Source organism: Myotis lucifugus, unplaced genomic scaffold (assembly GCF_000147115.1).
Source record: "Myotis lucifugus unplaced genomic scaffold, Myoluc2.0 scaffold_64, whole genome shotgun sequence".
NCBI lineage: Eukaryota > Metazoa > Chordata > Mammalia > Chiroptera > Vespertilionidae > Myotis > Myotis lucifugus.
This window is the reverse complement of record NW_005871112.1, coordinates 905,671-928,265: the sequence shown is the minus strand read 5'-3', so window position 1 is coordinate 928,265 and position 22,595 is coordinate 905,671. Positions and strand designations below refer to the sequence as shown.

Below are 22,595 nucleotides of genomic sequence, written 5' to 3'. Positions count from 1 at the left end.
ACATCGGGGTGCACATGTTTTCAAAATAGTGTTTTGGGTTTCTTCAGATCAATACCAAAAGTGGAATTGGTAGTTGTATTTATATTGTTTTCCATAGTGGCTGTACCAATTCACCATACCACCAACAGTACATGAGGGTTCCCTTTTCTCCACATCTCACCAACACTTGCTAGTTGATTTCTGGATGATGGCCATTCTGACAGGTGTGAGGTAACATCTCATTGTGATTTTGATTTGCGTTTCCCTGATGATCAGTACGTTGAGCATCTTTTAATATGTCTTTTGGCTGTCTGTATATGCTCTTTGGAGAAATGTTTATTCAGAGCCTCTGCTCATTTTTAAAAATCAGATTCTTTGTTTTTTGGGGTTTTTTTGGTGTTAAGTAGTTTGAGTTCCTTACATAATTTGGATATTAACTCCTTATCAGATGTATCATTGGTGACTCTCCCATTCAGATGGTTTCCTTTGCTGTGCAAAATCTTTTTAGTTTGATGGGTTCCATTTGTTTATTTATTTTTTGTTTCCCTTGCTTGAGGAGACATATCCAAAAGAATATTATCAAGAGCCATGTCAAAGAGTTCATTGACTATGTTTTCTTCTAGGAGTTTTATGGTTTCAGACCTTATATGTAAGTCTTAAATCCCTTTTTATTTCATTTTTGTATATGGTATAGGAAAGTGGTCTAGTTTCATTTTTTTTTCGCATGTATTTGTCCAGTTTTCCCAGCACCATTTACTGAAGAAACTATTGTTACCCCATTGTATATTCTTGCTTCCATTGTCAGAGATTAGTTGAGTATATAGGTGTGGGTTTATTTTTGGGCTCTCTGTTCTGTCCATTGATCTATGAATCTCTTTTTGTGCCAGTACCATGCTGTTTTGATTATATAGCCTTGTAGTATAGTTTGATATCAGGTAGCATGATACTTCTAATTTTATTCTTCTTCCTTCAGATAGCTTTGGCTATTCGGTGACTTCTTTGGTTCCATATACATTTTCAGATTATTTGTTCTAGTTCTGTGAAAAACGCCATTGGTATTTTTATGGGGTTTGCATTGAATCTATAGATTGCTTTGGATAGTATGGACGTTTTAACAATGTTAATTGTTTCTGTTCAAGAGCATTGTATATCCTTCCATTTTGTGTGTCTTCTTTAGTGTCTTATAGTTTTCCAAAGTCTTTTAGTTCCTTCTTAACTTTCTTCCTAGATATTTTATTTTTTTGATGCAATTGTAAATAGTATTATTTTCTTAATTTCTCTTTTTGGTAGTCATTATTGCTGTATAAAAATAGAATTTATTTCTGAATATTAATTGTGTGTCCTGCTTAATGAATTCACTTATTAATTGTAATCGTTTTTTTGTGGAATCTTCAGTGTTCTCTATATATAGCATGTCATCTACAAATAATGACAGTTGTGCTTCTTCTTTCCAATTTGGGTGCCTTTTTATTTCTTTTTCTTGTCTGATTGCTATGGCTAGGACTTGCAATAATATGTGAATTAAGGTGGTGAAAGTAGACATCCTTGCCCTGTTTCTGATCTTAAAGAAAAAGTTTGAGTAAGATGTTAGCTGTGGGTTTGTCATATATGGCCTTCATTATGTTGAGGTATATTCCTTCTGTCCCCACTTTGCTGAGAGTTTTTATCATAAATGGATGCTAGATTTTGTCAAATGCTTTTTCTGCACCTATTAAATGATCATATGATCTTTATTCTTGAGTTTGTTTTATGTGGTGTATCATGTTAATAGATGTGTGAATATTGAACCAAACTTGCATTTCAGGAATATATTCCACTTGATCCATGGTGTATGATTTTTTGTTTGTTTAATATGTGCTTATTGATTTCAGAGAAAGGAAGGGAGAAGAGAGAGATAGAAACATCAATGAAAGAGAAACATTGATCAGCTGCCTCCTGCACACTCCCTGTTGGGGATTGAACCTGCAACTCAGGCATGTGTCCTGACTTGGAATTGAACCCGCAAACTTTCTGGTGTACAGGATGATGTTCCAACCAACTGAGCCACCTGGCCAGGGCCTTCATAGTGTTTTAAAAATAATCCTTTATATTTCTGTGATGTCTATTGATACTTCTTTTTCATTTCTGATTTTACTTATTTGGGCTCTCTCTTTTTCTTCATGAATTAGGCTAAAGGTCCTTAAATTTTGTTTATCTTTTCACAGAACTAATTCTTAGTTTCAGTGATCTTTTCTGTTGTTTTTTTAAGTCTCTTTCATTTATTTCCACTCTGACCTTTATTATTTTCTTCTTTCTAATCACTTTGTTTTTCTTTTTCTAATGCTCCCATATGTAAAGTTAGATTGTTTATTTGAAATTTTTCTTGTCTCTTGGCATAGGCCTACATTGGTATGAATTTCCCTTTTAGAATTGCTTTGGCTGTGTCCCATTGATTTTTTCAGTGGTTGTGTTTTCATTTTCTTTTGTCTCTCAGTATATGTTGATTTTCTTCTTGATCTTGTTGTTAACCCATTAATTGTTTAGTAGCATGTTATTTAGCCTCCACATGTTTGTGTTTTTCAGTTTTATTCTTGTGATTGATTTCTAATTTCATACCATTGTGATTGGAGAAGATGCTTGATATAATTTCAGTCTTATTAAATTTACTGAGACTTGTTTTGTTTCCTAATAAGTTATATATCCTGGAAAATGTTCCATGTACACTTGAACAGAATGTATGATCTGTTGCATTTGGGTGAAATGTTCTAAAAATATCAACTTAATCCCTTCAATCTGATGTGTCACTTAAGGCCAGTTTCCTTGTTGATTTTCTGTCTGGGTGATCCATCAATTGATTCCAGTGTGGTGTTAAAGCCCCCTACTGTATTGTATTACTACTGATCTTTCCTTTTATGTTTGTCAAAGTTTGCTTTATATATTGGGTTCTGTGTTGGTGTGGAGATATTTTTAAGAGTTACACATTCTTGTATGAATCCCCTTATCATTATGAAATACCCTTCTTTATCCTTTGTTATGGCTTTTTTTCTTTAAAAAAATGTTTTTATTGATTTTTAGAGGAAGGGAGAGGGATAGAGAGATAGAAACATCAATGATGAGAGATAGAAACATCAGTGATGATTATCAATTGGTTGCCTCCTGTATACCCGCTACTGGTGATTGAGCCTGTAACCTAGGCATGTACTCTGACTGGGAATCGAACTGGTGACCTCCTAGTTCATGGGTTGATGTTCAACCACTGAGCCGCACCAGGCCTTTTTCTTAAAGTCTGTTTTGTCTGATATAAATATTGTTACCCCAACCTTTTTTTTTTCATTTTTACTAGCATGAAATATCTTTTTCCAACCCTTTATTTTCAGTCAGTGTGCATCTTTTGATCTGAGGTGGGTCTCTTATAGGCAATATATGTACACCTTGTTTTTTAATCAATTCAGCCACCTCATGTTTTTTGATTGGATCATGTAGTCCATTTACATTTAAAGAAATTATTGATAGGTTTTTAGTGATTGCTATTTTATTAATTGTTTTCTGATTGTTTTTGTGGTTCTCTGTTCTTATTCTCTTGGCTCTTCCCTTGTATGTTGATGACTTTCTGTAGTGTTATGTTTGGGTTCCTTTCTCTTTATTTCTTGTATATTTCTTGTAAATGTTTGGTTATGGTTACCATGTGCTTTATATATACCAAGTTATGTTTAAAGTAGTCTATTTTAAGTTGATGATCACTTAGGATTGAACATATTCTAAAATCAGTACAATTTTTACTCATCTCTTCCATGTTTATGTTTTTGGCATTATTTTTTACTTGTTTTATGTGTGTTTATGTGTATTCCTAAATTTATTGTTGTAATTACACATGATCTTCTTTTAACCTTTGTACTAGCTTTATAATTTACTAGAGGCCCGATGCGTGAGATTTGTGCACTGGGGGTGGGGGGTTCCTCAGCCTGTCTTGTGCCCTCTCGCAGTCCAGGACCCCTTGGGGGATGTCCACCTGCTGGCTTAGGCCCGATCTCCCTAGGGATCAGGCCTAAGCTGGCAGTCAGACATCCATCTCGCAGTCCGGGGCTCTCGCAGTCTGGAACTCCTCGCTCCTTACCGCCCTCCTGCAGCAAAAGTTCCTGCCACTGCCACTGTGCTCGCCAGCTGTGAGCCCGGCTTCTGGCTGAGCGGTGCTCCCCCTCTGGGAGTGCACTGACCACCAGGGGCAGCTCCTGCGTTGAGCATCTGCCCCCTGGTGGTCAGTGCATGTCATAGCAACCAGTAATTCCACCTTTGGTCAATTTGCATATTAGGCTTTTATTATATAGAATTGATCCACTGCTTTTATTAAGGATTTGCCTTTGTCAGTGAGATTTTTTTGTTTTCTAAATTATTCACATGTTTGGTCCTTTTACTTAAAGAAGTCCCTTTTACATTTTTTGTATACTGGTTTGGTGGTGATGAACTTCTTTAGCTTTTTCTTGTCTGGGAAATTCTTTATCTCAGATTTTAAATGATAAACCTGGCTGGGTAGAGGAATTTTGGTTGTAAATCCTTGCTTTTCATTATTTTGACTATTTAATATCAGTTCCTTTTGGCCTCCAAAATTTCTGTTGACAAATTCACTGATAGTCTTATGGGAATTCTCTTGTACTTAACTATCTGCTTTTCTCTTGCTACTTTCAAGATTCTCTCTTTGTCTTTAACTTTTGACATTTTAATTATGACGTGTCTTTTTGTGGCCTTTTTGAGTTCATCTTGTTTGGGACTCTCTGCACTTCCTGGACTTCTATGTTGATTTCCTTTGACAGGTTAGGGAAGTTTTCAGTCATTATTTCTTCAAATAGGTTTTTAACTCCTTTCTTCAAATAGGCTTTTAATCTTAAGATATGACTGTTGGTATGCTTGATGTTTTCCTAGAGGTTCCTTAAACTATCCTTATTTTTTAAAACTTTTATATTTTTGCTGTTCCAATTGGGTTTTTTCACTACCTTCTCTTTCAGATTGCTGATTTGATTCTCTGCTTCATCTAATCTGTTGTTGATACCCTCTACTGTTATCTTCATTTTAGTTATTGTATTCTTTAATTCTGATAGGTTTTTTTTTAACGTTTGCTATATCCTTTTAAAAAAATGTTCTCTATCTTTTTGTTGAACTTCTCACAGAGTTCATCTTTTCTTCTCCCAAGTTCATTGAGCATCCTTTAAATCAGTATTTTGACTCTTTTATCTGGTAGAGTGCTCCATTTCATTTAGTCCTTTTTCTGGAGTTTTGTTCTGTTCTTTAATTTTTTACATGTTTCTTTGTTTCCTCACTTTGTTTGTTTCTATGTGTTAGGTAAATCTGCTATGTCTCCCGGTCTTGACAGAGTGGCCTTATGTAAAAGGTGTCCTGTGGGTCTAAGTGGCAAAGTCTCACTGGCCATCTGAGCCAGGTTCTCCAGGGATGTCCCCAGAATGGGTTATGTGTGCCTGCCTTTTGTAGTTGGGCCTTGATTGCTGCTAGCACACCTGTGGGTGAGTCTGACCCTCAGGCTGATTATTTAAAGTCCAAACATCATAAGTTGGGCACTGCCCATATGGTCATAAGGTTATGCAAGTGTTACCACTGTCTAGTTCCAGAACATTTTTATCACCTCAAAAAGAAACCCTATAGCCTGGCCAGTGTGGCTCAGTGGTTGAGCATCGACTTATGAACCGGGAGATCATAGTTCGATTCCCACTCAGGGCACATGTCCAGGTGGGGGCTGTACAAGAGGCTGCTGATCAGTGATTCTCTCTCATCTTTGATGTTTCTACCCCTCTCCGCCTTTCCCTTCCTCACTGATGTGTGTGTGTGTGTGTGTGTGTGTGTGTATATTTATTTAAAAAAGAAACCCTGTACTCATTAATAGTCATTATCATATCTTCCCTAGCCCCTGGCAACCACTCATTTTTCTGTCTCTATGGAATTTGGATATTTTACATAAATGAAATCTTACTATTATATAGCCCTTTATGTCTTACTTCTTTTCACTTAGCATAAAGTTTTTAAGGTTCTTATATTTTATTCCTTTTTATAGCTGAATAATAATTCCATTGTATGGATTTTATCACATTTGCTTATTGATTTATTAGTTGATGGGAATTTGGGTTGTTTTCCACTTTTTGGCTATTGCTGTGAACATTCATGTACAAGATTTTGTATGGACAAATGTTTTCAACATTTTTGGTATAGCAGAAAGTATTTTTAAGGAAGCATACTTTATCAAAAATTAAACATATTTGTTGGTTCCAGGAAATATTCTTAGAGTGCCAAATCAAATAGGCATTGGAAAATAATTACTTCATTAATACTTCATTAGCTTATTTAATTTTATTCTTTGTGTTGAAAGAACATTTAGAAATGCATAGTACTCAGAACACCTTTCTATTATTTTTTTCTAGGCAAGATTACAGAGAGGCCACTTATTACTCAAACAAGGAAAACTTGATGAAGCAGAAGATGATTTTAAAAAAGTGGTAAGTTAAATTTGTGTTTGGCTCTTTGAACATGTTATTTTGAGTGAATATATTCGATTTATATTTTATAGGAAGACATAATTTTATATATAAAAGGGAAAATATTTCATTTGTGTATATAAGAATCACAGTTCTTGAATTAATACTTGGTGGCTGACATCACAGAATCACTTTAATAGATGGTAGGTAAAGTCTGAGGAATAAATATATAATCCTGACTCAGTTTTTGTAGCTCACATGCTCAGTTTTGTCTTCTGTGAGAATCTAGAGACGTCAGCTGAACTATTCTAAGTCCTCTATGGAACTTGGGAACCCCTTTAATTTGATTTGGAAGGAGTAATGACACAAATTCTCTTTTTATGTTAATCCTCACTGGAAGTTATTTTCCCATTGATTTTTTTTTTAGAGAGAGTAGAAGGGAGTGATGGAGAGAGAGAAAGGTGGGGGGGGGGGGAGGTGAGAGAAGGAGGGAGAGAAACATTGATGTGAGAGAGACACATTGATTGGTTGTCTCCCGCATGCCCCCCTTCCTGCCCTATGACCATGGAACAAACCTGAAATGAGGTATGTGCCCTTGACTGAGAATCAAACCCATGACCCTTCAGTGGGGAGGGTTGATGCTCTACTACTGAGCAACACTGGCCAGGGCCATGAAACAGATTCTTAAAAGGAATTTTCTCAGTTTCCCATAGGGCTACTTTACGCAGCGTAAAGTGTCGTTGAGGATTTCATTCAAGAGGGCAGAGTAGCGCCAAGAGTCTCTATGACAAACTGACCTTTTACTTGCTAATGCTGGCAGCCTTTCATAACGCTTTGTTGTATTATTATACTAAAAGAACCTGTACCAGGCAGAGATGAAAAGTTATGAAACTGCGTGGAGAAAACAGAGAACTCTGTATTCCCACTTCATTTGTTCATTTAACAAACCTTTATTTTGCTAGGCAGTATAATGTTAAATATCTGATTTCTGTCCAAAAAAGTGTAAAGCATTTTGGATTTGTTGGGGGAATGTAAGATAATATGTAATTGAAAGGGGTATATCCTGAAAAATGATTTAGAGAGCGATAGCTAGCCCAATATCTTTCTGCCTTCCTTGGGCTTGTTTTAAGACCTACATTTTTGTTCTACATGGATTTGTTTCTGGAATGGTTTAGAAAGGCCATACATTAGAGTCCATTATTCATTATTTGCATTTTTGTGGTTTATCAAAATGCTTAGGTACTATGATGATATCCACTCTGACAATAAAACTAAAATTTCCAACATTTTCATAACCTTACCACAATGCTCAGTCGTATGCAGAAAAATCTAGAAAACAATAGTTTTGAATCAGAAGCTTGTCTCATGATCTCAGTAACATTGGATGTAATTTTCTGTTGATCTAATCTTCCTTGCTACTTGAGAGCAGGCTGAAGGATGAGTGGTGGAGACCCCAATGGTCTGGGAGCATAACTTTCTCTAGCTCAGTCCTTTGTATATAGCAAGTGTTGTATAAAAATCTGTTGAGTGGATACATAAATGATAAAACACAAGGATGTGTTTTTTTCTTTTTAACAAATATTGAAATATATTGCTTAGAGTTGGTTTTTTTCAATCACACATTAATAACACTATTATTTTTTGTTGTTAATCCTCAGCTGAGGATATTTTTTCATATTAATTTTTTAGAGAGAGTGGAAGGGAGAGGGAGAGACAGAGAGGCACATTGATTGGCTGCCTCCTGCACACACCCTGACCAGGGCTGGGGAACCTGCAACCAAGGTACCTGCCTTTGACCAGAATCGAACCCAGGACCCTTCGTCCGCAGGCCAACGCTCTATCCACTGAGCCAAACCAGCTAGGGCGAAATAGCACAGTCTTATACTATTAAAAGGGTAATATGCTAATTAGACTGGGAGACCTTCCGGACGTCCTTCTGGACAAAGCTGTGGTGGCAGGGCCGAGGCAGAGGTGGTTAGGGGCGATCAGGCCAGGAGGGGGAGGGCAATTGGGGGTGATCAGACCGGTGTGGGGGAGGCAGTTGGGGGCGAGCAGGCTGGCAGGGGGGGCCAGTTGGGGGCAAGCAGGCCAGCAGGTGGGGGGCAGTTGGGGGTGATCAGGCCGGCAAGGGGGGCCAGTTGGGGGGCGAGAAGGCCGGCAGGCAGAGTTGTTAGGGGCGATCAGGCAGGCAGGCAGGTGAGCGGTTAGGAGCCAGTGGTCCCAGATTGCGAGGGGGGATGTCTGACTGCCGGTTTAGGCCCGATCCCACAGGGGTCCCAGATTGGAGAGGGTGCAGGCCGGGCTGAGGGATACCCCGCACTCCTGTGCATGAATTTCATGCACCAGATCACTAATTTAGAATAAAGCTTTAGCATAAGTTAATCCTTAGTGGGCATTGAATGTATCTTTTTGGAAAAGTGAGTGTTTGGAACTTTGGGTATGTGTTGGGTTAATTAATGTGCTTTCTGTGATCAATATGAAAACCTTCCAGAAGCAAGAAGGGGAACTTTGATGTCACTTTTCACTTTTAGATTGTTCTCTGACAGTCATGCTTCTACTGGTGTGTTCTTAACACTATCCTTGCTGTTATTGTTATGGGATTCTTCCATGAGAATGCACATCATACTGAATATTTAATTTTTAATTGAAAGTTTTGAGATAATCGTAGATTCCCATGAATTAACACAAAGATTCTTTGTACCTTTTACCCAATCCCCAGTCTCCCCCAATGATAGCATCTTATAAAACTACTAGAGGCCCAGTGCACGAAAATTTGTGCACTAGAGGGGGGAGCCCTCAACCCAGCCTGCCCCCTCTCACAGTCCACGGGGAGTGGGCCTAAGCCACAATCTGGCCTCCCTCTGCGGGAGGTGACTGGGCCAATCAGGGGAAGGCGCCACCCCCATCACCCCGTTGCTGCTGCCACTGCAGGCCGCTGTAGCTGTCTGCCCTCAGCCCTCACAGCCGCTGCGGCTTTGTTCGGAAGGACGTTCACAAGATCTCTTGTCTGTCTGGTCTAATTAGCATATTACCTTTTTCTTAGTATAGATACTTCAATACTACAACCAGGATATTGACATTGATACAATCTACCAGTCCATTTAGGTTCTCACAGTTTTACTAGTGTTCATTTGTGTGTATTAACTCTGTACACTTTTTTTATATCTATCACCACAGTCAAGGTACTGAACAGTTTATTGCCAGAATGATATCCCTCCTGTTGATCCCTGCTGTTGCCCGTTAATAACCACACCTACTTCTCTTCCATAATTCTTCAGCTCCTCATCCATAACTACAAGCAAACACTAATTTGTTACTCATTTCTTAAATTTTGATATTTCAAAAATTTTGTGTACATGGACTCAAATGGATGTCACCTTTTGGAAATGACCCCCCCCCCCTCTGGATAATTCCCTGGAGAGTCATCCAGATTGTTGCCTATATCACTTAGCTTATTCCTTTTAATTGCTGAGAATTTCACGGTATGTGTAGGACACATTTTATTTATCCATTCATTAATTGATAGACATTTGTATTGTTTTCACTTTTTGGCTATTAAGAATAAAACTACTCTGAACATTTTCATATAGATTGTAGTATAAATGTATATTTTCATTTTGCTGGGATAAATAAGTACCCAGGAGTGCAGTTTCTGGGTTGTAATTGCATGTTTAGTTTTATATATAAGAAACCACCAACTTGCTTTCCAAAGTGACTGAGCCATTTTACGTTTCTTGGCATCCTTGCCCGTATTTGGTATTGTTACTATTTTTTATTTTACCCATTCTGAGAGGTGTGTAGTGATAGTGCAATGTTGTTTTAATTCACATTTCTCTAATGACTAGTGATCTTTTCATGTGTTTATTTGCTATCTGTAAGTCCTTTTTGGTATAATGGCTGTTCATGTCTTTTGCCTATGTTCTAATTGGATTGTTTGCTTTTTCACTATTGTGTTTTTGGAGTTCTTTATATATTTTAGATACATTTTAGATACTTTATCACATATGTGGTTTGCAAATATTTTCTACCAGTCTCTTTTCTCAACTTTTTACCCGAGCTTTCAGAGAACAAAAGTTTTTAAGATTTTTTATGAAGTCTAATTTATTAATTTTTTTCCCTGTGAGTAGTGTTTTGGTATTATGCCTAAGACTTATTCACCAAGCCTTGGGTTTCAGAGATTTTTTTCCTATGTTTATCTCTCTCTCCGTTTCCCTTCCTCTCTAAAATCAGTAAAAATATATTTTAAAAAATAAAAATTGATGTAACAGTTTTGTGTGTAAGAATAATCGTAATTAGATTTGATTTGGTTTAGAGAAAAATACAAGTACAGAATTCACACATTTTAAAGTATTTAAAAATTAAAAAAAATTCTTACCCGAGGGTATGTTTTTCATTGATTTGAGAGAGAGAGAGAGAGAGAGAGAGAGAGGAAGAAAACATGAATGTGAGAGAGAAACATTGATCAGTTGCCTCCCGTACATGTCCCGACTGGGGACTGAACCTGAAACCTAGGTAGTATGTGCCCTGACCAGGAATCAAACCTGCTGCCATCTTTCGGTACACCAGATGATCCTCCAACCAACTGAGCCACACTGGCCAGGGCTTATGTTACGTTTTATTTGAAGTATGTCTGGGTTATCTGGAATACCCGGATTTAGAATTCAGATTAATAATTAGAAAATCTCAAATTCATATCCTTTTTCTAGATAGAAGTACAGTGTCCCAAGGGTATACCAGTAGATGGCAGAGGAGGAGACAAGATCATAAAATGGGAATATTGAGAAGAACTTAGCAGTTAACATATATTAAATTGACTAAATTTTAAGCATTTAGAACCTACATTCTGCTGGACAAATGACAAAAGAATGTTATCAGGTGAACAGCACAGAGGTACAAATTCAAAACCAATACCTCCAATAATTAGTCTTTCTAAGTGAGGAGGTAAACATTGGAACTATTTAGAGGGACCACTGTCTGTTACATTAAGCAAAAATAAATAAATAATATAGAGCCTAATGTTGATGGAATTTGAAGGAAATGTTTCTAGTCATATATAATACTGTGAACATTGCAAATATAAACAGAACTTTTGCAGAACAATCTGTATTATGAAAGAAAAATATTTTCTCAAAGATACTAAAGAATATTCATTAACAAGAAATACACACACACACACACACACACACACACACACACTACACACACTAGAGGCCTGGTGCATGAAAATTCATGTACTGCGGGGGGTGGTCCCTCAGCCCGGCCTGCCCCCCTCTCACAGTCCGGGACCCCTCAGGGGACGTCTTACTGATGCAGTCTGGCCTCCCTCTGGGAGGCAACCAGCTGATCAGGGGAAGGCGATTTACTGCCACTGCCAGCCATCGTGGCTGCCTGAGCCTCGGGCCCTTGCAGAGGCAGCCGCCATCCATGGCTTGCCTGAGTCCCGGGCAGCCGCTGTGGCTTTGTCTGGAAGGCTCAAATGTCCGCCCTAATTAGCATATTACCCTTTTATTAGTATAAATGGTGTTGCTTTATAAACCTAGTTGTGGAAAATAAAGTTAGTTAAAAGGCAAAATAAAAATGTTGTGTAAATGTTATCACTACAGAAAAACATTTATGTGTGCTAGATTGGTATAAGTGGCAATTATTTAAAGCTTATAGCTTGCCTTGTCCACTGACTTTCCCCTCTCTCACCTTCCAACAACAACAAAAATTGTGTGGAAGAGACTAGACTGTTAAGATTAGGAGAGGAAAGATGCACATTCCATTCAGAAGAGGCACTCTCTAATACATTCCAATACAATCTATCCAAAAGGGAGCAGTGGTGAACATATAGAAAACAAGTTATCAATAAACTTCTACCGAGAGCAAAGAGACAGCACACACACACATTTGTACTCCTTCCAATGTGGTCTATCACAAGTATTCAAGACCACCCCAAGGATGGTAAGACAGTCTTAGACAAGCATTCCATGGCCGTAATGCAACTCACCTTCAGCTGGATAATTCAGTCATGTAGTGACAGTCCCCCCCAAGCCAGAGCAAGCTGAGGTGACCAATTTCTTCCTAATTACCTATGACTACTTGGAGTCCTGTCTATTCCTTCAAAAGCCAGAGGTTATACAGACGAAATAGAATACCTAAAGTATCCTAAAAACAAGTGGAGAAATATAGAGCCTCTATCAAGTGATGATAATCTTAATGTTTCTCCTTTGGAGTATTTTCTCCTACCAGGTGGTTCTGGGGGTGTTTTTACAAAATAAATCCACTAGAAGGGGAAACAGTATGATTGGTCAATTGAAGGAGAGACATTTTTAGAAATCAACTATTGTCTTCACCACACCCAAAATTGGAACCTAGCAACTACAATTCTCATCTTAATAAGAATATTAGATTTCAGGAATTATTACATAACTAATCTTAAAGAAAAAAGTTCCCAAAAAAGTCAGTAGCTTTTTAATGTCGCACCTCATTTTTCTGAGCCATTAAGCTTAATGTTTTCCATCTGGAGGAAGAAATTATTAAGAGTCATTGTATATGAGACCAGGCTGGGAGCGGGGATGAACTGTAAACAGACACAAAGGATCTTATTGGGGTGACATAAATGGTCTAAAAATGTGGAGATGGTTGCATACATGGTTAAAAATCATAGAATTACCCAAAATTAGTGAATTTTTGATATATAAATTATACATGGATAATGTTGTTAAAAAAGAGACAAAGGCCCTAGTTGGTGTGGTTCAGTTGGTTGGGTATCATCTTGTGCATCAAAAGGTTGCCAGTTTGATTCCTGGTCAGGCCACATGCCCGATTGCAGGCTCGATCCCTGGTAGCGGATGTGCAGGAGGCAGCTGATCCAATCGATGTTCTGCTCTCCAATCGATGTTCTGCTCTCACATAGATGTCTCTCTCTCTCTCTCTCTCTCTCCCCTCGTCTCCCTTCCTCTCTCTTTCAAAATCAATAAAAATATCTATCAATATAAAAGCTTAAGCATTCGACCAGTTGCTATGACGTTCACTGACCACCAGGGGGCAGGTGCTGAATGCAGGAGCAGCCCCCTGATGATCACTGTGCTCCCACAGCGGAGTGCTGCTCAGCTGACTGACAGGCTCCTGCAGCGGTGTGAGCCTCTCACGTGGACATTCCTCCTGCGTGCCCCTCCCCCATCTGGACAGTGACTGGGATCGGGACTGGCATCAGGACTGACTGGGCTGCTTCTTGGTCATGGGCGCGCTGGTATTGCCCTGGGACTGGTGCGTGGAGACCGCAGCAGAGCAGCAGTGAGCTTACCTAGCGGCGGGTGGGCACAGTGGGGCTGGGATGAGCCGGAGCGGTGCAGAGCCCAGCCCGGGCTCGGGCTCCTCCCAGCTGCCTGCCACTTCGCACACTACTACATCCCTCAGGGGATGTTGGACTGCCGGTTTCAGCCCTATCCCTGAAGGCCACGCCGAGGGACCCCACTGGTGCACGAATCCATGCACCAGGCCTCCTGTTTAAAATAAAAAGAGAACAATGTGTAAACCTCTTAAAATCACATCATAAGCCTTTTAAATAAGGTATTACTAATACTCTTATTTTTCCTTGTATATTCTTTCTTATTATATCTTAGCCCCTCCAGCATCAAATGCTTTTGTCTTATAAGCTCTAAAAAATGCCCTCTCTGTCTCTCTTTCCCTGTGTTTTTTTTTTTAATTATTTTGGTAAAATTATTTTATACTTAAAAATACTTAGGAAGTATAACTAGAAAGCAAAATACATAAAACTCATTATTTTCTCTAGAGCTATACATAAGAAAGTGAGAGTGTTGCTTTCCTTTATTCTTCATTCTTCTCTACCCTCTCATGTTCCTAAATATATTTGCTTCCTGTGTCTGGGGTTCCAGGTCTTTGACCCTCGCTCCACTGCTTGCTCATGCACACCACACTGGTGGGAGGTGCCTTTGCGGTTGCTTTCCATGGTGGTCAGCACCAGGAGCAAGTCAGTGGACAAGACAAGCCAGTTTTGCTTGTGTGTCATTCCTTTCTTCCCAATGAACTTAATTAGGAATGGTTAGATTATTGTGTATACTATGGGTTTTAGACTTAAGAGATGGAAAACCCTGTTTAATTTAATTTATTATTCTTATAGCTCAAATCTAATCCAAGTGAAAATGAAGAAAAGGAAGCCCAATCCCAACTTATAAAATCTGATGAAATGCAGCGTTTGCGTTCACAGGCCCTTGATGCTTTTGAAAATTCAGATTATATTGGTGCTATAACCTCCCTTGACAAGATTTTAGAGGTAAGTTTCTTAAGTAGTGCAGCTGATAAGCCTAACACTTACTACTTTTTACAATAAGGCATCTTTATATACTTTGATATGTAATGTACCACAGAAAACCTAAATAGTATAAAATCAGACTGTCCTTGGGCTTTTGGCTCTTAAGAGAAACATGGTCTTTATAGAGAACAAAATTTGGAACTGAAGTTTTCAGTAAATGTAATGAATGTGCTATGAAATGGAAGTTACATATTTTTACACATTGCTTGTTTTGCTATTTTTACTTGACTTTTTTGGGGGGGGGGAAGAAAACTCTAGAGGTTAAATAATGGGGTACAAGATGAAAGAGTTGGTTAAGAAAAAGGAAAAATAATGTTTAGGAAGAAAAAGGAGTGAGAAGTTGCTAGGGAAGAAGGCAGATGAAAGAGTTGATAGGATCCAGACAGTTCTAGATTGGGAAAACAAAGTCTATAGTTTCGTTGCCTCTGAAGGACTTAAGAAAGACAAGTGGTTTCAGAAGGAATTTTACTAAAATATTCATATGAAAGCAATCATAATTCATATTTATCATTTTTATAGGACTTTCATATATAGTTTCATTTCATCTTGGCAGTAAACTTATATGTAGAATGTGCACTTTGACAATTTTATAGAGGAAATTGTGATGTGATCCAGTAGAATTCATGTTTTGCTAAATCATTTTGTAAATGTTTTATTAAGGAAAAATACAGTTACAATTTTTACCTTCCAGTATTTAAACTGTCCATTTTGACATAACTTATTGTTCATATTTAATTGACGTCCAATGTTGTCTTTGATAACTTAATATATGTGAGAAGTTGACATGACTTTAGCATAACTTTTAAGAAATGTGTACAGACACTTCCACAGACCTTATTGGTAAGCTTCTGGGTTTACATTTTGAAGAATACCAGTGCATTTACTACACATGGTAAACTGTTCAATAAAATGGAAACGAAGCCTCCACCTTCTCACATTGTTTTTCTTTTTTTCTCTTTTTCTGATATGAGGGCTTAATTTCAAGATGACATTTTTCAAAAGAGAATTTTACTTAGTTATTAGTAGAATAAAAATATTTTGCAAATTTAGAACCTAGATTTTTATTTTTTGCTACTAGAAATTAGAATTGTTGGTTACAAAAATCCAATTACAGAATACCCCCTTCAAAATCAAATGTTTCATTGGGAACAACCTTCTACTGGTAAATGCCATGCGTTCTTATTTTCAAAGTTTTACAATTATATCATTGAAGGAGGTAGGAAAAGGGCCTTGTCAGTATATGTATATCCTTCCCCTGTTAGAATTTATTTACGATATTCTTAGAGAAATTATTTTATTACATTTACTAATTTTTGTCATATCTAAATTGTATCAGATTTTTAAATACTATATACCATATAGAAGTTACCACATTAATTGAGGATGTTTTATATTGATAAATATGTAGGTAAAATATGTGGGGTGTAAGTATAAATGTGCGTAATTTCTTGTTTCTTTTTTAAAGTCTAGTTCTTTTGTTTCTCAAGGTTTGTGTTTGGGATGCTGATCTACGGGAACTTCGAGCTGAGTGTTTTATAAAAGAAGGGGAACCTAGGAAAGCAATAAGTGACTTAAAAGCTGCATCAAAATTGAAGAATGACAATACTGAGGCTTTTTATAAAATCAGCACACTGTACTACCAACTAGGAGATCATGAACTATCCCTCAGGTCTGTTCTTCTGGCTCACACATCTCATCATCCTTTTGTTGTTGGCAGTAACATAATACTATTTTCTTTTTAATTTTAAATTAATAAAATTGTGATTAAGGCTGTTTTTATTTTCTGTTATCTGTCTATATATTTTGTGTTTATATTCTATTATCTATTTATACATTTCAAGTTATTCTACTTCCACATAGTTTATTTTCATGAACTATGCTTATTAAAATAAATAGGGATGTTATTATTTGTAGAAACAAAATGGGAATATTTAATGTATAACCCTACTTAAGTCATTTTAATTTGAATTAATAAGCGTGTGCATGTTCCAATACCATATATACAAATATATGGTAAATTATTAAGCCAGTATGTTTTAATTGTTACACACAACAAAATACCTTTTATTGTAATTTCTGTATTTGTAAATGTTTTATTAAGGAAAAATACTCATTGATTATTTTGACTTGGAATATCTTCTTCTTTTTAAATACATGAGCAGTGAAGTTCGTGAATGCCTTAAACTTGACCAGGATCATAAAAGATGTTTTGCACACTATAAACAAGTAAAGAAACTTAATAAGCTGATTGAGTCAGCTGAGGAACTCATCAGAGATGGCAGGTAAGCATATGCTGTCTAGACTCTCCAGCATTCCCTCTTTGTAGGCACAAAAGAACCATTGAACTGCTTGCTTTTTTACCCCTTAGCAATCAAGGATGGAGTTATCTTAACACTGGGCTTTAACAAAAACTGTACATTAAAAAAAATAAAGCAGAATATAAATAATAGTAACTGCATAGTATTCTTACCAGATTTATTTATATTTCACCAAATACTTATTGAGTATCTCCGGTATCAAGCACTGACTATGTCCTGGGGTTGCAGAAATGCGTATGACTAGTTTTTTATTTTAAGAAGCTTTTGGTATAGTTAGGGAGACAGACATATAAATTATTAAAAGGTAATGTAGTCTCTAGAGTGATAGAGATATATACAGAGATTCTCCCTCCCCCCTCTCGCCCCCCATGGTATAGGAATCTCAGTTATAACAGTTCCTTTGTTATAGTACCTGAAAAATATTGTACCACTTTTTTCTGGCCTCCATGATTCCTGATGAGAAATCCATCGTCATTTTAATTGCTTTTTTCTCCTAAAGATAAGGTATCATTTTCCTCTAACTTCTTTTTTTTTTTTTTAAATATATTTTATTGATTTTTTTACAGAGAGGAAGGGAGAGAGATAGAGAGCTAGAAACATCGATGAGAGAGAAACATCGACCAGCTGCCTCCTGCACACTCCCTACTGGGGATGTGCCCGCAACCCAGGCACATGCCCTTGACCGGAACCGAACCCGGGACCCTCCAGTCCGCAGGCCGACACTCTATCCACTGAGCCAAACCGGCTTCGGCTTCCTCTAACTTCTTATAAGATTTTTTAACCCTTGTCTTTAGTATTCATGAGTTTAATTATGATGTGCATTTCCTATGTTTATCCTTTTTGGAGTCTTATTTCATTGCTAGAATATATAGGTTTACATCTTATCAGATTTGGTAAGTTCCCAGCTAATATTTTTTGGAGTGCTATTGAGCCCTTCCCTCTCTATACTTTGCTTCTTAGACTCTGATTGACTTAAAGGTTAATAACTCTTTTGTTATAGCCCCACAGGTTCCTGGGCGCTGTTCATTTTTTCCCCCCATTTATTTTCTCTCTGTTAAGATTTGGTAATTTCTGTTGTTCTAATAAACTGCTTCTTTCCTTTCTCCTTCAATCAGCTATTAAGCACATTCAGTGGCCCTTTTATTTCAGTTTTTCTGTTTTTCAATTCTAAAAATTAGTTATTCTTTTATATCTTCTGTTTCTTTGTTGAGGCAAAAATTCAATTTGGTTATTCTTTTATATCTTTTGTTTCTTTGTTGAGGCACTTTTTTAAAAAATATGTTTTTATTTATTTCAGAGAGAGGAAGGGAGAGGGAGAGAGAGACAGAAACATCAATAATGAGAGAAACATCGATTGGCTGCCTCCTGCATGAGCCTGCAACCCGGGCATGTGCCCTGAGGGGAATTGAACTTCGACCTCCTGGTTCATGGGTCGACATTTAACCACTGAGCTATGCTGGCTGGGCCATTCTGTTTTTTTGTTTTGTTTTTTTCCCATTTGCTTTAAGCATGTTTATCATTGTTGCTTTTTTCATGGCTGCTTTAAAGTTTTTGTCAGATAATTCAAACATGTCTGTCCTGTTAGTGTTTGAATTTATTGTCTTTTTTAGTTTGAGATCTGTTACTTGGTATGGGAGTGGTTTTTAATTGAAACCTGGACATATAAGACTGTTTTTTCTGTTTTGGCTGTTTTTTTTCTGACATTGTTCCAGCAAAGTGGGGGTGGGCAGTGGAGGTAGAAGTTTCCCACTCAGCCTTCATCGATACTTGAGGTGTGGGGGCTTCTTGCTACTACTTGGTGCAGGTGAGAGTTTAGGGGGGACTCATTTTCAGCATGGATGAAAGTCCTGGCTCTTCACCTGGCCTTCTCTGACAGCACCTTGGTATGGGTGTGGGCACAGCTCTCCACACGGCCTGCTGGCGTTGATGGAGGGGCGGGGGGTGTGCCATAATTTTCTCTGGTGTTTGGCTGGCCTAGAGCCATTATTCTGTCTTGTTAAGCTGCTCTTTCCAGGTCTTTTGGCTTGGGGCAACAGGTTTTTGCTTTTTGTTTGTTTGTTTTATGTATGTGTGTGTATTTGTACCCATTAGCATTTCTGGGTTGCTGGCTTCCTCAGCTCCAAGTCTGGGGTCTATGAAGCAAAAGAGAAACCCAAGGACTTACCACATTGCTTTCCCTCAGGTCTAGAGGTCCCTAGCTGGTCTACCATCTTTCCCTTTCTTAGTCTTTTAATATTTTAAAAACTGTCTAATGTCTAGGGTATTCATTTGTACCTAGGTAGACAAATTGGGGAAAGTAGATTTATTCCACCTTTCTGGAAGATAGCTTTTTTTTTTTAAGTGAAGTGTAGTATTTTCTAATTGAGCTTTTTATTTTGAGCTAATTATAGCTTCACATGTATGTGTAAGAAGTAAAGCAAGGTCTCGTGTACTCTGTGCAGTTTCCTACAGTTTTTCATCATGGAAAACTTTAGAACTATATCCCTACTAAGATTTTGACATAGATAGCTAGCTTCTGTTTTAAATATTACATTTAAAGCTGTGTTTTAATTCATCTGCATTTAAAGGTGAGGACTGTAGCAGTTTGAGAATAATGTGCCATATTATATATCTTTTAGTTTGCCATTACTGAGGAAAATAACTTAGGATGTGTAACATGACTAGTACTTTTCAACAGTTTTAAAAATGCCAAAATAGCTTTTATTGTTCTTAGAAAGCTAGTAAAGTTAGCAATTTAAACAGGTTCCTTCTGCAAGGATGTACATTGTGTACTTAGTTGTGAATATTAACATTCATTATATAAAATAAGTAGCATGTATGTAATGGGTTCCATGATTTCATGAAAGTTAGAGTGACCAAAAAATAAAACCTTATCTCTGCTTTGCTATAAGTGCTCTATAAAGTCAGAATTTAACAAGGTATTTTATTCAGTTTCAAAATCATGAGCATTTCATCAGGTGGTTTGATTGGTACTCACAAGTATGCTCTGAGTTACCATTTTCTGTGGTCATGTGTTTTATATCTTAACTCTTTATTGTAGGTAGTACATTCATTACTACTGTAGATTAGTAAGTAAAAGCAGTATTTGAAGGCATGTGCTCATTCAGGTAAATGGATTAAGCAACATATAGTGAAGAGTAGAGGTTTTTTCTGTGGCTCTGGAAATAAAATTTATTGCTCATCATGATTTGCTCATTTAATAGATACACAGATGCGACCAGCAAGTATGAATCTGTCATGAAGACAGAGCCTAGTGTTTCTGAATATACAATTCGTTCAAAAGAAAGGATTTGCCACTGCTTTTCTAAGGTAACAGTTGACCCATTCCCAGAAATGCAGAAACTTAACATATGGAGTAGAAACCATAAATCATTTTCTCACATTTACTTTTAGGATGAGAAGCCTGTTGAAGCTATTCGAGTGTGTTCTGAGGTTTTACAGATGGAACCTGACAATGTGAATGCTCTGAAAGACCGAGCAGAGGCCTATTTAATAGAGGAAATGTATGATGAAGGTAAATCTATAAGGAATTGGATTTTCAGAATCTAAAAATTGATACGTAAGAAAATTAGCATATGTTTAACATCCTATGTTTAGAACAAGTTTACTAGAGTACCAGGAAATGTTGACCATTTTAGAAAAATGGCAGAGAGCTTCAAAATTATTCTTTCTTAGTAAAACTTGAAAGGTATATCATATAAGGAAAAAGTTCTGCTGTTGAAACCAGTTCAGTGGAGTCTAAAAAAAATTTAGCCTTTCTTTTAGACAAGTTAGAAAAGATAAATAACAAAATAGAAAATTTGAATTATAGGTTTTATATCATCCAGAGGTAATCACTGTTCATTTTGAAATTATCTCTTTCAGACTCTTTCCTATACATAGTCTATATTCTATACATGTTAGAATATATATATTCTATGCATATATAGTATACATATTATACATGCAGCATACATTTTTATGTCATATGGTCCTAAGTAGACAATGATCTTCTGTGACCCCTACGCTATTTAATAACATTAGGATAGCTGCTTACCCAGCTTTGTTCAGTTTGAAGTAACAGAGTTTTCTCTGTTGTAAGGACCTTGAATAAAGGCAGTGGCCTATTTTTGGAAGATAACTAAGGCATATATACTAATATATATTTCTTGAAAACTAGACTTTTTTTACGTGACAGTATGCTATGAACATTTAAATGAGATGGCTTTTAAAGGAAGGAAGCCTTTTTGCCCTTACTGCAAAGTTTTCATTTCAAATCAGGTAAATCATTTTAAATTGAAAACAGAGTATTTTTCTGGTGAAATTTAGTTTGTGGTACTCTATTTATTTAATAAAAGAGTATGGCTATTAAAATAATACATACTAATTTTAATGTAATGCAAAAGTAGTCATAAGTGGTAATCGTGGATAAAATTTTAAGTGCAATAAGAATGCATCACAACTACGATAAAACCTATCCTAAGAAGGAGATAACTACACTTCGAATTAAGAAAGGTTTATGGTACTCTCTTTTTAAGGCAAAGTAATCATTCAGTGTTTCTGCTTTCTACATTTGGAAAGAATTTTGCTCCTAAGTGGTTTCCTGGGAGTGATGACAACTCTGGTTACTGCTATTTGTAGGACATATTTATGGTATAGTTTTGAATTCTGATTGAAGCTTGAAATGTATGCAGTCAGTATGATAAGTTTTTTTTTTAAATATATTTTATTGATTTTTTACAGAGAGGAAGGGAGAGGGATAGAGAGTTAGAAACATCGATGTGAGAGAAACATCGATCAGTTGCCTCCCCACTGGGGATGTGCCCGCAACCAAGGTACATGCCCTTGACCAGAATCGAACCTGGGACCCTTGAGTCCGCAGGCTGATGCTCTATCCACTGAGCCAAACCGGTTAGGGCAGTATGGTAAGTTTTAATATTCATAAGAACACTTCAGTAAGGCAGGTAATCTGTATGGAAGAATCCATTAACATAATTGTTCTTTTCACTTTTGAGCTATTGTGTCTACTCAGTACTCTAGAATTTTCATTCCAGTCAGTTTTTGAAATGTTTCATCAAAGGAACTTTTGTCAACTATATATAAATCCTCAGCTCTAATTGTGAAATTAGAGAAGCTGCAGAATATAAAAAACTTGACTGTAAAAAAAGGTTAAATCTTGTAGGCTGCTAAATATAATTTGAAAGGTGCCTTTGTGAATGTCAAACTGACTTTTTTTAGGGAAATGACAACTTTAAAAAAAATTAATTGGGGTGACATTGGTTAATAGGATCATATAGATTTCAGAACAGCTTAATTCTTGAAGAAAAAGATATTTAATACTAATTTAATAGAACAGATATTTTTAAAGTCTGTTTTTTCCTTTAAAAAATTCTTGTAAATAGGAGTTTATTCTTTGTCTTATGGGGAGGGCTTAGATTATACACTGATACCTTTATGAATTATTGTTTTACAAGAGTAATATTGTTTGAGTCTCAGGTATGGAAATTTAGGCAACCTCCTGGAGAGTACTAGGTCTCTAAATTTGGG

At 36.9% G+C, this 22,595-nt stretch overlaps 1 protein-coding gene across 2 annotated transcripts in view; it reads left to right on the top strand.

Annotated features, from left to right (window-relative positions):
• Positions 1-22,595, top strand: part of DNAJC3 (DnaJ heat shock protein family (Hsp40) member C3) — a 71,143-nt gene that overhangs the window by 31,380 nt on the left and 17,168 nt on the right. For both annotated transcript variants that reach the window (XM_006089831.3, XM_023754709.1), the window contains 6 exons: positions 6,381-6,455; positions 14,560-14,712; positions 16,239-16,420; positions 16,914-17,033; positions 20,273-20,378; positions 20,463-20,583. In XM_006089831.3, coding sequence (XP_006089893.1) covers positions 6,381-6,455; positions 14,560-14,712; positions 16,239-16,420; positions 16,914-17,033; positions 20,273-20,378; positions 20,463-20,583 — 757 coding nt within the window. The remainder of the gene's footprint in view (positions 1-6,380; positions 6,456-14,559; positions 14,713-16,238; positions 16,421-16,913; positions 17,034-20,272; positions 20,379-20,462; positions 20,584-22,595) is intronic.